Source organism: Emydura macquarii, unplaced genomic scaffold (assembly GCF_026122565.2).
Source record: "Emydura macquarii macquarii isolate MOO-44397 ecotype Brisbane River unplaced genomic scaffold, CSIRO-AGI_Emac_v2 contig_3287, whole genome shotgun sequence".
Taxonomy (NCBI): domain Eukaryota; kingdom Metazoa; phylum Chordata; order Testudines; family Chelidae; genus Emydura; species Emydura macquarii.
In genome coordinates this window covers 3,137,855-3,154,008 of record NW_027133424.1, presented here as the reverse complement: position 1 = coordinate 3,154,008, position 16,154 = coordinate 3,137,855, and the positions used below count along the sequence as shown (strand labels likewise).

Here is a 16,154-nt window from a genome sequence, read left to right as displayed (position 1 = left end):
AGACAGTCCCTGTAACTTCACCCTGCACTTCCCCCTTCTAGCTCTGTCATCCTTTTATAGCCCAGAGGCAGTTCCACCTTCTTAACTGGTTCAACTGGGAGCACCTGCTCCAGCACAGAGGCACTGGACCCATGTCAATCACAGGGGCAGCCTGACATAGACACAGAATGCAAGAGTGAGTGTAGGAAACAGGGGATGATGGGCTGAAGGGAGACAGCTCACTGCACGAGATCATAATCCTTTTCAGACATTAATTCATTACGCTGCCCACCACCCCAGTGAGACAACCTGCTGCTTGAGCTAAAGGGAAATTTCCTTAACTACTGGTAGTAGTAGGTCCCTTATCCTCTCTGTGGGATAGGTCAATGGGACTGGTTAAAGATTTCCCTCCAGGCCCCAGTGGAATGGACCTTGAATTTCTTTCCCTTGACTTAGCTAAACTAAACAAGGCCCACCTGTTAGAGTGAGGTGAAAAAAAATGGGGTAACAGTTAGCTTGAAGCCTGGACTCCTGGGTTCTGGTCCCAGCTCTGTCATTAACTCACTATCAGACCTCGGGCAAGCCACTTCAGTTCTCTGCACTTCTTTTTCCCCCTTCTGTCCAGTGAGGCTAGTGCGTACCTACTATATATAATGTGCTGGCTTGCAGTGAATTAATTCACATGTGAACTAGAATACATCTTTTAGACAAAACCATCTGTGCGGGGGATTTGTGGTGGGAAATAATGGGAATATCCATTTGAGGTCCTTGGCTCTACAGAGATGTAATGGTCTTACATTTTGTATGCAACACCTAGAGTGCTGTGTAGGTGCTTTGTAAATGTGAATAAATACATCTAATCCCATTTATCCTCTGAGATGGGAGCGTAATTGTGTGGGGGGTGGAGGGGTGTTCTTTGGACTTGTTTGAAATGGAAGGAATTCTTGGCAAAAGAAAAGTCTCTATATCACAATCCTGCACTAGCCAGGAAAGCCTGCAATCATCCAAACACGGAAAGTAGTATGTAAATCACAAACCCAGAGAGCCCAGCTTCACCTCATGGGGAACTTCCATTCAAATGCAGGAGTAAGTTACTGAAAAAGAACCAAAATTGAAACAGTCCTTAACTCGTCTTGATGTATTTTAGTACTAAGTCACTTTTGGTTTTTTAAAAGGAAATGCAATGCTGATGAATAGAATGCAGCCATCGGCCCGGGGGCAAAATCCTGTATTTATAATCCACAGAACTGGCATGGAACACACAGCCAATGAATCAATCTTAACACTGTCCAGGACAGATAAGATTGCAGTCCATAGGTGCTGGTTAGACACGATGGTCTAAAGTCAGCAAAGCACTTCAGCTTCACTTTAAGCATGTGCTGAAGTCCAGCCTCCTTCAACAAAACACTTAAGCATGTGCTTCGGTCCTATTGACTTGAAGGGAACCTAAAACATAGGCTTAAAGTTAAGCTCAGGCTTTAAACGTCTTGCTGAGTCAGGACAATAGGGCCAAGCCAAGCCAGCTTTGAAGCAGTTACCTGAAAGTGAAAGAAACAAATCTTCTTTATATGTTTATTTCCATGTAGTCTTTGAAAGCAGAGATTAGATTTATTGTAGGCAAACACTCCTACCAACAACGTTTCCAGTGCCAACGTGGGTGAGGTAATATTTTTTATTGGACCAACTTCTGTCAGTGAAAGAGAGAAGCTTTCCAACTCACTCAGAGCTCTTCAAGTTACATTTCCGTCTGGTTTGAGCACTAGCGCTCTTAATCTTTAGATACTGTTCTAGGGCCTCCTACAGAAATTAAGTATGTGACTTAACAAAAGACAAGAGAAGACTGAATGGCTATTTACATTACAGTAGAGCCTAGAGGTGCCAACTGAGATCAGGGTCCCACTGCATTGTGTGTACACACACACACACACACACACACACACACACACACACACACACACACACACACACACACACACACACACACACACACACACACGAGTGAAATCTTGTCTGATGGGGCAATTTTTACCAGTATAAATTATATTGGTATAACCATAGCGATATAATTCTGCCAGTAAATCTCCCTGTACAGACAAGCCCTTCAAGCCAGCCCCTGCCCCAAAATGCTTACAGTCCAACTAGACACGCCAGACAAATGGGCTATTGCTGCTGCCACCCACAGATAAAGCTGGAGAGAGATGAGCTCAATTTTGCTGACTGTGCCGCTCCTTTAAATCTTGCATGCCAAGAGCAAAAATAAATAAATGGGAACCAGCTAACAGCTCTTCTCCTCGCCGCCTTTTTTATGCAGTAGGTGATCTTGATAAAATAAAATAATAACCATTATTTGCTCCATTAGGACAAAACATTAAGGGAATTATTGAATGAGTAACAGACAAAGCAGCTGGCAGAGTTCTCTAATGGCCATTACGCGTTAACCCCTCTTTCATTCGCGGTATGATGGAGAAGTACTGACCCCTCCCTTCCCTCCAAAAAAAAAAAAAAAATCTGCAGATTAAGCAGAGGAACAATCACTTAGAGGGCATATCTCTCTGGGTTCAGTTTACTAGCCCCATATTGCCCTCACCATGTCACATCGTCGAGCCACTGATCCCAGCAGAAGGGACATGGTACGGTGGTGCTTAAAAGTGGTATCTGATTCCGGAGTTGTCAGTGTAGTTCTGAGTTAGGCATTAGCAAGGACATACCCAGGACCCGGATTATGACTTTTTATGCAGCTATGGCCCATACGTAGGGGATTCCCCAGTTAGCACAGAGCTGGCTTAATGGATATAGCCACGCCCTTGCAGGAGCAAGCATGGGAGAGACAAAGGGGCTTAGCTGTACTGATTCTTCTCAGAGGCTGGAACTGCAATATGTTTAGTTGCTATTATATTGTTAGGCCACTAGATGCCTCTCTGTGTCAAACAGAGTTCAAAAAGCAAGTGATCCCTGGTAAACAAGGGAGACAAAGCTAGAACTCGGGTTATGTGAAAGCCTGTTTGTTTCCTTGTTGTTTCCTTTAATAAACACTTCCTGTTCAAGGAAGATCATGACCTCATCTGACATGACAGGCACAGTCCACTGGGTTCTCTAATTTATGCCTGAGAACTGGTAGGATCCCAACTAGTTCAGAATTCAGGGAGACAATGGTGGCCTAAAGCAACATTTGCACCTCCCTGACTTTCTGAACCATCTGGAATTAAGAATCAGGATCCTAAAGTCCTTTTCAGGAGGGTACAGGAATCCAGTTTCATCTCCTACCAGAGAACCCAGATTCCATTCCAGGTGGGCACGGCAATCCAGTCCTAATTTCCGCTTTTCCCAGTGCCTATATCCAGACAGCAGAGCAATGGTTGCTATAGAAATTCCTAAAATAGATACAGCCTGAAGTGCTACTGAAATACTGGCAACTTTAAAACACCCACCCACGGGTCACACTCACAAGTGGCTCAAAGAGGAGGACTCAGCTGCCCAGCACCTCCACTCCTCTTTGCAACACAGTAACCTGGCTGAATTGGAAGGAGAAATGCTCTCAAAACTCAGTTTTAGCATAACACATTATTCTGGTTCGTGGCACAAGATCCTTCCCCGGGCTGTAAAGATGCTTCCAGGGTGGAATTGATTTGGGGAGGAGGACTAGGAGAAAAGAAATATTTAATTACACATGTTGGTGTAATAATCCTCGCCTGGCATCCTTCCTGTTCACTTGCTAATAATCATTGCCTGGGCTCTTACGCTCCTGCATTTTTCACCCCAGAATTTATTTCACCAAAGATACGATCGTTACCTCACAGGCTGACGCAGCCTCAAGTGATCATTAGTTAATTCAAACCCCACCAGCAATGGCCTCAGTGTAGAGGTTCTGGAATTTCCAGTCCATGTGGGACCAAATGATTTCCACAGAGAACCCCTGTATTGTGCCAGGTGCTGTGATATACGCAGTCTGACTGTTGAACTAAATTCTAGTTAACCAAAATATCCTCTGAACAGAAGTGCCATTGCAGTACAGAATACACACCAGGCCTGTAGTGTGTGTGTGTTTGTGCACGCACATATGTGCATGGACATGCATACACCTGCTCTGGGATCCTCTCCTGTTCTAACAGCAGAGACTCAGGCCTGGCAAAGCCCGTAAGTACTTCACTTCAAACAGGTAAATGGTCCCACTAACTGCACTGGGATGATTCACATGCTTAAAGTTAAGCATGTGCTTAAAGTGCCTCTCTGCAGTAGAGCCTCAGCATACAACCTGCTACACTGGCTGTTTACTGCATTACAGAGGTGGAAATCCACCGCCTGGTCTGTTCGAAGGCGGCAGACTGGCGCCCATACTGAACCGGGTGAAGCCCCATTTGGCACAAGATTTTAGGGATCTCCAAGACCTGTGGGCACAAACGAGGCTGTGCTGCACTCCTTTCCAGAGAGGCATGTGAAGAAAGTGAGCAAAAGGCCGCCAGGATCTGGAGTTCATTGCCATCTGTGGGCCAAATCAGCAGCTGGTGTCAACTGGTTTAGCTCCACTAAAGTCCATGACTAGGGTGGAAAGAATGGTCCAGCGGAGAGGGCATGAACTGGGATTATGGAGACCTGATTGAATCCCCAGCTGAGCCATAGATTTCCTGTTTCCACACTGCCCCAGAAGGCAGCATAGTAACGATGTATATTACTAAGGAGACAGTATATCCTAGAGGCTAGAGCACTGGACTGAGACTCAAGAGACCTAGGTTCTATTTCCAGGTGTGCCACTGACCTGCTAGGTGACCTTGAGCAAGTCATGTCACTGTTCGGTGCCTCAGTTTCCCCAGCTGTAAAATGGGAACACTGACCTCCTTTGCGGAGCGCTTTGAGACCTTCCGATGAAAAGCGCTACACAAAAGAGTCAGATGTTATCATCCCCTTGGGCAAGTCATATAATCTGCCCTGTGTATCAGCTACCCAGCTGTGAAACTGGGATAAGGCTGCTGTGAGGTGCTCCGAGAGCACAGTGATGAGGACTATGTAAATAACTAGGTAGATAGACCAGAGCTCCCCGCATGTACACCAGCTGAGGCTGCAGCCCATGTGTCCGGGATAATTTTCTCCACTTAACACACGGCCTTCTCGGCAAAAACAGACTAAATGTTTCCAGTTTGTTTTTGCCATTTATTAATTTTTCTCCCCTGATCAAGCACAAAAGATGGAGGAGACACTTGGCCCCGGGCTGCAATCTAGAAGAGATATTGACGTTCTCATTAGGGCTGGCTTATTAGATAGCCTGTAGCAGGCGGCAGCAGCACACTGTCTCCAGCTAATTATCTTCTGTCGGCAAAGGAATTGGTACGATTCTTTCCATCATTTAAAAAAAAAACAAAAACAAAAACCCACCTCACAAACAAGGATCTACACTTTTTCTTTTCCCCCTTTTGCTTCCATTGAATTCTCTTTCTTGAGCTTCTGCAGGGAAGAGGCCAGAAAGGCAGCAGTGGGGTTGGAGTGGAGGTGTGTGCAATTCACAACATGCTTGGGGGGCTCATGCTTGTTACACTTCAAGCCCTGTACACTCACACGTGCTAAATCCAAGCTATCAAGCTGCGGTTCCCTACACTGGTATCATAAAAGCAGTGGTGAGGAAGCATCAGAGGGAGAAAAGCCTAAAGGGGCGGGGGGATAACACACACAGAAAACAGAGATGTCTGGGGACCACAGGCACTGGGGGGAACAAAATGGGAGGAGGGTTGTATTTCTTTGATTTATGCAAGATTTGTCCTGTTGGATCAGATTATTGGTCCACATAGACAAGCCTGATTCATACTTCATGGCTCCAATCTTGGCCTATGGCCAAACTAAGCCTAGAGAAGCCCAGAGGGACTGGTGGGTGATAACTTTGTGCCTCCTGCGTCCTTGGCACAAGCTAGAGCAGCCCCGAGGGCTAAGATCACATACACCGCCTGCAACAGCTTCCCATGGAGTCATCCAATTGCCTAGCATAACTGGAGTTTGCAATGGGCTCTGGCCACGCCTTCTCCCTCCCCACCCTGCCTCCTGCACTGATGGCCACACCCCTACACAGAGGACTGCAAAGAGAGATGGCATAGAGATGCTCACCTGGCCCTCCACCTCCAGGCAATCTCCATTACAGCAAGGCTATTCCTTGGGGGGGCAGAGGGAGTGCCCATCAGCTTTGCAGCCCTCGCAAGCTCACAGAACTCACGTAAAGGAGCCAATGGAAGCACCAGAGAGCTGGCTGGGAAATGGTTCTTCCGTCACATGCAGAGCTGAGATATTGAAAAACATTCCTATCCCAAACTGGGATGAAAAGCCGAAACCTCAAAAAATTCTGCAATCTGAAAATCCAAAATATTTTTGATTCTGGCCCCCCTGAAACGTTCTGTTTCCATTTCAACCTTTTTTATTCTTTTTTTGTAACCCTTCCTTTAAGTCTCTGTTTGCTAAAACCAGGTCATTCTAAAATGCACGTGGAGGCTGGCGAACGGCACCGTATGGATAATCATTACTGGTCACCACCACCACAACCTGCCACATCCACCCTCCAACGACAGCTCAGCACACAGGTGTGTTTCATGGGTCGAGAGGGGGAAGACATTTTTAAAGGTGCAACATTCCCACTGAAACTCAGTGGGAAGCGGGTGCCCGTCGTGGGCCTCCCACAGAGCGGAGAACAGGGAAGGTGAGCCTGCACGTACCATGACAGAGATGTGGAGGATCCTTAGCTCCTCTTCCGCTGACTCACTCTGGGGCTCCTCGGTGGGGTCAACACCAGGCAGGCTGGGGGCACCGTCTTGGTGGTGAATGTGGAAGAGCAAGGTGCCATTCTCCAGCCACTGCTGCCGCCAGCGCACTAGAGGAATGTCCTCGGTGTTCCCCGAGATCTCTGGAAAAGGGAACAAAGCCGACACGTGAACAAGGCTACAGTACAGAAAACCTACTGGACCTCCAGTTTGCCTCTTTCTGAGAAATCAGTACAGAGCCCTTGGTAAATCCTTATATGTGCCATTGGCACATATAATCAAAAGGGTGAATACACGGTTGCTTCCCTCTTCCATTAGCTGCCAACTATATGTGGATTTACCCAGGCCAACTGCTGGAAGCCCATCATAGAAGCCCTGCTATGCAGGTCCATGGCACTTATTGCGTAAACCCTGTGACCTGACCCCAGAGGTTTAACAGCATATTTCTGGCCCCGATTCAGCAAAGGACTCAAGCATGGGATTAAATCCCTGAATTTTATGAGGGAGATGCAACAACAACTCACATGGGGCTTACAAGGCAAAACTTGGAGCTTGTGTTACTTTTATTTTTAATATAAAATGGATCCCTCACCCCACCCTTTTTTTTTTTTTTAAATTAAATTTTGGGGGAACTCGGAGAATTTTATTGTCTACAGAAGGAAGGATCTGATGGGAGGGGACAGCCGGGGCACATTAGGGACAGATTTTTAAAGATATTTAGGAGCCACTGATTTCAATGGAAACTAGGTATCTACCTTTAAAAACCTGACTCAGTCTCTTCCTCTTCTACATCTACCCAGGAGCAGGGCAGAATAAGGACCCAGTGGCACTCCATGGCAGCATGTGATCTGCAGATGTGAACCACTGGCATCTCCACCATGCTCAGAACATCCAAGACTGGTGCCCAGGGATCCTTTTTGGAACAGCCTTTAGGAGCATGCCAGAATGGCTCTGTGCAGAGAGGATGGCTAATGGCCCTTTCACTCAGCTGCTGCTACTCTGCTCCCCCATTCAACCCCCATTGCTAAAGCAAGTATTGTAGATGGTGTAAGTTGTCACCATTCCATGGATAAGAACTCACAGCGTCTTAAGTGGGCTACACTGACGTAACCCCGCTGGAGATCTGGGCCCTTTATATCTGGAGTGATGCCTTTTCTCCCAAGGCTACTCTGAGACACTTAGGACTCTGCTTGGGCATAGACACCTAGGGTTTTCCATCAGCTTCACTTTGCAACCCAGAACGAACCTTCTAGCTCAGTGGTTCCCAACCTTTTTGGTTCAAGGGACAAAGATATAATTTTTACATCCCTGCAGGGCCACCAGTCTCTGCTCACAGTCCCCCCCACTGAAGCCAGACGGAAGAAGTTCAGCAAGGAGGCTGCCTCCTCGCTAATCTCCCGTTCCCCTGGCTGCAGCAGGGAAACTGCACGTCCTGTAACCCCGTGGCAATGTGCTCCACCTGGATCCTTAGGCAGTGGCTTCCTTCTGCAGCCAGCGGGAGGGGAGCCGTGGGTCACTTTGAAAGCCCCTGGGGGCCATTTTTGGCCTGCAGGCCACGGGTTGGGAACCACTGTTCTAGAGAATGCACCTAAACCTTACTGTGCAGACCAATATGAGCAATCAAACCATGACATTCACAGCCCTAGGGGGACACAAGCCTATGGTGTCCCTGACTAGGAGACTGGCAACTCCAAGCCATAAAACTCAGCCCTGGGAGCACAGCAGTCCTTCCCCAATCTTCTTTGTCATGTGGCTCAGTCAATCCACAGCCCTAGCTGCTGCCTGGGGTGGGGGTTCCTGGGTGTGGAGGAAGCTCGTGAATGTGAGCCATTTCACCTCTTCCCTATCTAGCCACATACACCCAGCAAAAACGGCCACGTATAGCGCAAAGGACATGACAGTGCATGACACTGTAGCAGCAGAGCTGGTCAAGAGGTGCACTCCTGCCGCCTCCAAGGCAAGCATCAGAGCTTCTCAAACGCTTCTCTGTCTTCCAACAGAGGCCGACCAAAAGGCTAGATGCCCTCGTATTACCCACAGCGAACAGTGAATCTCCTTTAGCTCCAAAGGGGGCTGCTACAGGAGTTGATGGCTGTGAGTTCCATTCCCCATGTTGCACGTGCCTGCTTTAGCTGGGGACTGTGCTGCATGCATGTAGCCATAGCAGGATGGATGGATTTTAATCGTGATCTAAATTAGCAAGCAGGAAACTGTGATTTAACTCATTTATTTTAATCTTGTTTTCCATTTGTACTTTGTGGTTATTTTCTGAAAGCAAGGTTTGTTTTCACTGGTTGGGAACATCAATGTGTTTGCATGTTACAACCAATTAAAGCCTTTACTCTAAATGTGTACTTATTTTTCCTAATCAGAGGAATACCCTATATCTATGCACATTTATTTATGCAGGTATATAGCTTAACATGCATTTCTTATTTACTAGATAATGTTTTACACAAGATTTGCGTCACGCTGTAACTGGGTAGAAATCTGAATTCAATTAAAAGTGGCATTTTAAAAATGCTTTTAAAAAATTAAATAAAACTAACTTAAATGTGCTGGACACAAGAAAAAAAAGGTATATCCCAAAACACGTTTTGCATGTAAAAGTAACTGTTTTATTAAACAAACAAAAGTATTAACTACAATTAATTGACAAACTGTTTCTGGTCACCGGGGGCCAAAGTTTCAAAAGTATCCAGGTACATAAGGATGCAGATAGACACTGTTGAAACCCCTAAATTGGTTAGGTGCCTAACTCCCATGGAAATCCCTTAAATATCTGAACCCATGTCCTTCAAGAGTTTAGAATTATTAGCCCTCATCGCTCCCATCTGTTTTTTATTCATAGATTAGAAGAGAAAAAACAAGCTTTCCTGCTTTTTCAACTCCCAGTCGGTTTATCAACTGTGAATGAACTAGTCCAAATGAAGAAAATAGGCTCTCTGCACCTGTGAGCTAAACTGCAATCAAATGTAATTCAGGCAAAAACTTTTCTGAACAATGGAAACTGAAAGTACTTACATTTGGAAAAATGTAAATACCAGCATCCACTCCATTGCAAAGACTGAAAATAATAGAGCAACTTGATACTGTGTGTGACACTGTGACATTTATAAAGCTTGAGTTGACTCAAAAATTAAAAGATGTTTTCACCCAGTTCTGCATATAATTTAAAAAGCAGCACCCTTTATCTCATCAAAATTTGAGGAGGGCTCATTATTCAGCATTGTTTTAACCATTTAAATGATTTTAATAGAATATAGCAAGTTTAAGCCTTAACGTAGGTTGCCATAATTCCAAATTTAACAGGTTTATTTTAAAAAAGAAAATTTAAATTTTAAAAATCCGATTTAAATAAATAATTGGATTTTTTTTTTTAAATGTAATATGACTTTTCCACCCTGAGCCATAGCATTACACACACACACACACACACACACACACACACACACACACCCTCTCTCTCTCTCTCTCTCTCATCTGCTACACACAGAGACACCAAAGATAAAATACTCAGGAGTGAGAAATATTACGTTAGGAGACTCTTCTTTCTGGCACAACAAACTAAACCAGTGACTGTCCACATTACTGACTTGTCTTTCCCATCAAGCACACGTCAGGACTATCCTATGTGAAGAGATATCCTATGCGATCCTGTTCTTGGTAAAAACCTAACCCCCATAGAAACAAAATACTTCACCCCTTTTCAGCAAGGGTTTCCTCGTCTGTTGGCTGTGCCTCCTCCTCACAAGTCCCAGAGTTTAACAAGTGCTTCAAGAGTTTCTCAACCTGCCCCTTATCTCACTGCTATATCGCTATCGCTTCCATAACCGCATTGGTCGCTGGGGGACCATCACTGATGAACGATCAGCCAATTGTCTCCACCCCTGATGCTTGTGTGTCAGTGCCTGAGTCTCCGCGAAGTCCATTCCTGTCCACTCTTTTATGTTGTCAATCCATTCCCTTCTTCTGCCTGCCTCTTCTTCTCATCCCGTCTGTCCCTTGGAGGATAATCTTGGACAGGCCAGATGATCTTGTTACATGGCCATACCACTTCAGCTTGCACTTCTTCACGGTCATCAGGAGATCTTCATATGACCTAGCACATTGGGTGATAACGTTACAAAACCTCTTTATTTGTGACGTGGTTGAGGCAGGAGATGCCCAAGATTTTATGGAAGTATCTCATCTCTGCTAGCTGTATATTCCATTCAAGTTTTGCCATAAGGTTCCATGTCTCACACACATACAAAAAAATGGAGATGACCAGTGCGTGCACCAGTTTCAATTTGGACTTCAGGGAGATGGTTCTTGTTCCTCCAAATTGGCTTTAACTTTGCCAGTGCTGCTGCTGTTTGTGCAGTTCTTGCCAGAACTTCTGCCTTTGGGGGCAATCACCGATGAGAGATCAGATACTTGAACTGTTTCACTGTCTCCAGCTCTTGTCCACCGTCCACCACGGTGATGTGTGAGTTGATCCCATTGCGTTTGTTTGTCATCAGCTTGGTTTTCTCTGCATAAATTTACATTCCGTACTTTGCTGAGGTTTCATCCAATTGTTCCACAAGGTTAGCAAGTTCTTCCTTGCTACCTGCCAGGCTGTCAATGTCATCAGCAAATCTAAGAGTTGCGATTGTTCGCCCCTCCAATACTGACTGTGCATATGTGATCTTCTAGGACATCCGTCATTACGTGCGCTAAGTAGATGTCAAACAGTGTGGGCGAGAGAAGGCAGTCTTGTTGGACTCCAACAGTGATGTAAAAACCACTCTCCTATTGTGCCGTTGACGAGAACAGCACCGTTGGCCTCAGCATACAGTTGTTTAGTGGTAAAAATAAGCTTACAACCAATGTTGTACCTCTTGATGGTTGCCCAGAGAGCTTCGTGCCATACTCTGTCAAATGCCTTCTTGAAGCCAACAAAGACATGGTAGATGTCCTGCTGGTGTTGTAAGTACTTCTCATATAAAATATGAAGGTTGAAAATATGTTCTAAGGTACTTCTTCCAGCACTTAAGTCAGCCTGCTCTTCAGAGATGATATTCTCCGCTTGTGGCTTCAATCTGTTCAATATAACTTCCAGCATCACTTTGCTGGGATGGTTAATTAAGCTTATCCCACTGCACCTCCACATGAAAAACAATGTGGGGGGGGAGAGAAGGTCCACTGAATTTTTCAGTGCTCTCACAAGATTCATCTCAGATCTGGTTCCAACTTCAGATGGAAGTTTGAGTATCCAAACCAGTCCATTGGCTCAGATTAAGAAGGGTTTTATATGCTATGGACACCATTGACCCATGCCACACCGTTCCTCTCTGGTCTTATGGAAATAGCATCTTGTTTTTATCCCTTCATCCACTGCCTTGTGCAACCAGCTGCCAGTCTGGGATGAAGTGATCTCCTAAGCCATGCATCCATGTACCACTAGAAAGGGGAGAGTTGATAATAGGAGTGAAGGTACTACATATAACCGGCCAGACCCTCAGCTGGTGTTGAACAAGCGGAACTGCCTCTGCTCACACCAGCTGAGAATCTGGCCCCATGAATCCTTACAAGGGGATGACAGATTCAAGGCATGGTGGGAAAGCAATTGAAAAACCACAGAAGGGGAAAGAGTAATTTCAAGTTCAAAGTTTGAAGGATATTGGTGACAGGCCTGCTCCCTGTGTGGCTTTCATTAGGCCTTGGGAGTGAAGCTATTAGCACTGGTATTAACTTCTTACACCTATGTTAAAAAATAGCCTGCCTGAGTCAAGGGTTAATAACAGTAAGGGAGACCACTAATTATCCTGTGAAGCATTAGCCTGGTATCAAATGTGACCTGAGTCCTTAATATATACAGGAATATCAGCCTCTAAACACCCCAGCTTCTCTATAAACATAATGGCAGCAGCTCATTACTGTCCAGACCATCTGTGAAGGGAGAAACGAGATGGGAGAGAAAAGAGGCAGGGCAAAGGCAGTGAGAAGGGGAGAGAGGAGGGCAGAAGGAGAGGCAAATTGAGGAGAGGAGAAAGGGATGCAGAGAGGAAGATCCAGCTGAAGTCACTGGAGCCCCTTTGATTTATACCAGCTGAGACTCCAGCTCACCTAGCTCCTCATCGCTCAGTTACCCCAGTGACCTCGCTAAATCGAAGAAATAGTTCATCTTTAACTCAATTTGACATCAAATAAAATGTGATAATATTTAAACTCTGAAATATGTATGAACAGATCATCTCATCCATCATAATGAGTACAAGTCATCCCAGAGACATGGTGAGCTTCCAAGAAGAGCCCTGATCTGAGGCTGTAAGTCCCCCAGGGACAAGTCTCCGGCAGGTCAGCATGGGAAGCCACAATGCCCTCACATCAGCCTCTGCTGCGCATCCCCATGACGCTGAATGCAGATGCCACCATACTACACACAGTGGCTGCTGCGCAAACAACTCCCATGAATGTCACTGGTTCCTAAGAGCAAGAAGAGAGGCTTCAAGATCAGGCCCTTGGGGTTTCTCTATGCAAGAAGTGTTAATGAGGCCTCTCTCAGTGGCGAAGTGTTCCTTGGAGCTTGCTACTTTCTTTGCCTTTTTCTCTCCTTTCAGTTTACGCACCCAGCACTGATAAGCTATTTTTCTGTTGCACTGGCAAACCCTTGGTCTTACTGAAGTCAATGGGAATTTAAGCACTGACGCTGGGAGAACTAAATTTGGCCCTGTGGCCGTAACCAAGGTAGGGGGCTTTGTGTGTGCATATACCACAGCATCTAAGAAAGATATTGAATATGTAGGGGAAGATGACAGAGAATTTCTACAAACAATGTTCTCTTTCTTCACGAATTTGAACCTTCCTAGGTGATAAACAGAATTCCACCGATCAAAACGTGCAGCACATAATGGCTGTGATGAGATTCAGAGCAAGGACTGTGCCGTTTTGCCATGTCAGATAAGGCATGTACATTAAGACCTTCAAGGACCTGCCCTATGGGACATTAGGAAAAACTTTCTAACTCTTAGGATAGTTAAGCACTGGAACAGTTACTCAGAGAGGCTGTGGAATCCCCATCACTAGAGGTTTTTAAGAAGAGGTGAGGCACTTCCATGAAGGATGGCCTAGGTATAATCCTATCCCAGCACAAGGGGGATGGACTAGATTTCCTTTCAGTCCTACCCTTCTGATTCTAGGATACTGGAAATTCCAGCAGCTGTAATGTTTCCACCAGTACTGCTGCATGCCTTCCCATGCTTCCAACCTCTCCTATTTGGTTTTTTTAGGAATCACACTTTCACCTTTTTGTCTTTTACCAGATGAGCTAGTGGAAAAATAGCACCAATTTTTATGCAAAAAATGTCACCGAGAACTGGTTTATTGTTTTCCATCAATATTTTGAAAATCCAAAAACAGTCCATGAGCCCTAATCAATAGATGTCTCAGGTCATTCAAAGATAAATCTGGGATAAACTTTGTCAGAATGCTAATGATCTCCATAAATCTCTGTAGATTCATTTCACACTATGGAGGGAACACTTCAACTAGATCTTTTATTTTCATTAGCTCAGCAATCAAACCTGTCTTATCCAAAACTTAGGTCAATTTTTAACTATAAGTGCAATGTTCAGTGTCCCGCTCTTGCTCTGTGCCAAAATATTTTATTATGTCCTTTAAGGGGTCCCAACCCAGACTAAGATACCATCCATAATAACTTTAATACATTGTAATTCCTCAAAACTCTGTATAATTAATCTTTGAAATACTGCATGAACAGAATTAATACCAAAACGTATTCACATATAAATGTTGCATTAGTCACCACCAACTTAGAACCTGACTCAGTTAAATTTACTTGACAAACTGCACGCCCTGCACCTGGTAGTAAGATATGTTTTGCTTCTGAGATTCTACCTGCCACATATCTTTCACTGGATAATATTCATATTTTATGCCTCTGTTTAAATCACGCATCAGTGCATATTTGTGCTTTATATGTTTTTGTTTTTTTCAAATTGCAAGCAGAAAATTAACCCAGTCTGTAAGTTGCAAGTCTTTTTCAAAACATCTAGCTTTTCCATATTATGTTCAACTGCTCCTTTTAGTGAAAATGGAATCTTTCTTGATGGATGGATGGATGAGTAAAGTTGCAAGTTGCTGAATGGGTCAGTGAAGCTGCTGACTCTGATGTCCTTCCAGACTTCCTGGTCAAGATTTTCAGACGCGCTCAGTCATGGAGTGCCTCCAATTCTGGTTGACCAACTTCAGACACCAAACCAGGGCCTGAGTCTCAGAAAGTACTAAGCCCTTGCCCTTTGAAATCATACCCCTTTAAGATGTCTCACATTGGGCACTCCAAATCACTAGTCATCTTTTAAAATCTTGGTTAGAGAAGCTGGAAGACATCTGAAAATTCCTCTAGTGTGCTTTGTGATTCTGTAGCAATTTACAGCAATTGATTTTTTAAACTAACTTAATTGCTAGACAGGTTTTCAGTCATAATATAGGTGTGTTCACTTTCTGGAAAGTTATTAAATGTCACCATTTCTTAAAACAAGTTGTAATAATTATTTGCCATTGTACTGGTATCTTTAACCAGAATATGAAACAAACTGCCTTGACTGTAACCTTTCCTTATCTATTGTATTATCTATTATTCTTGGAACGACACTGCACTGTGTTGTAGAATCAAGTTTAAAGGATATCAATCAACTACCAATGCTACCAATCTGAAATGGTTTGCTCTGCAGTCACTATACCTACAACAAGGTCTGCCTCGCTGCCTTTCTGTTGTCTAAACACAGGCTTTAGCTGTGTGACATCCCCATTGAAAAATTATCTGTTTGCTTTTTGTCATATTTCACCAAACATCGGGCCATTTCTTGGCCGATACTCACAGCTACATCAGGCATGCAAAAGATTTTGCCTGTCAGAAAAACCTGTTACCCCCATTTTGTTTGTTTGCGGCAAAGGTGTGACACACAGGAGTACTGAGAAGAGAGACAGGTCTTTATTTCCTGGATTTACTAATCTGTCAAAGGACAGATTTACAAAAAATGAATACCCTTATCATATGGCAGCGGTCAATATCTAACAACTCCAGTGGCTATTATTATGGTCTCCATTTCTAGTTTTCTCTTCTTGAAACACTGCCATATGAATGACCTATAATTGCTCACTTTGGTCCTGTCACTTCAAGCCAGAATATGCATTTCACTAACACCTAAGATTCAGGTTATGCCACCTCCCTTGGGGTCTGAGCGTGCACTTTCGAAGTCATCAGGAGTTTTGACATTGGTTTCAATAGATGCAGGATTTATCATAATGATCATCTATTGAGACCTCCTGCCTAGCACAGGCCATAGAATTTCTCCCAGTGACTCCTGCATCCGGCCCAATGACTCACCTCTCTTTGCAAGTCCACCACATCCCTCGGGAAGCTGTTCTGATGGTGAATTCCCTCCCTGTTAAAAA

General features: G+C 44.6%; 1 protein-coding gene across 1 annotated transcript in view; it reads right to left on the bottom strand.

The window, feature by feature from the left end:
* ASTN1 (astrotactin 1) overlaps nt 1–16,154 on the bottom strand; it is a 177,457-nt gene that overhangs the window by 96,448 nt on the left and 64,855 nt on the right. Inside the window, exon 2 of the mRNA XM_067532409.1 lies at nt 6,666–6,853. Coding sequence (XP_067388510.1) covers nt 6,666–6,853 — 188 coding nt within the window. The remainder of the gene's footprint in view (nt 1–6,665; nt 6,854–16,154) is intronic.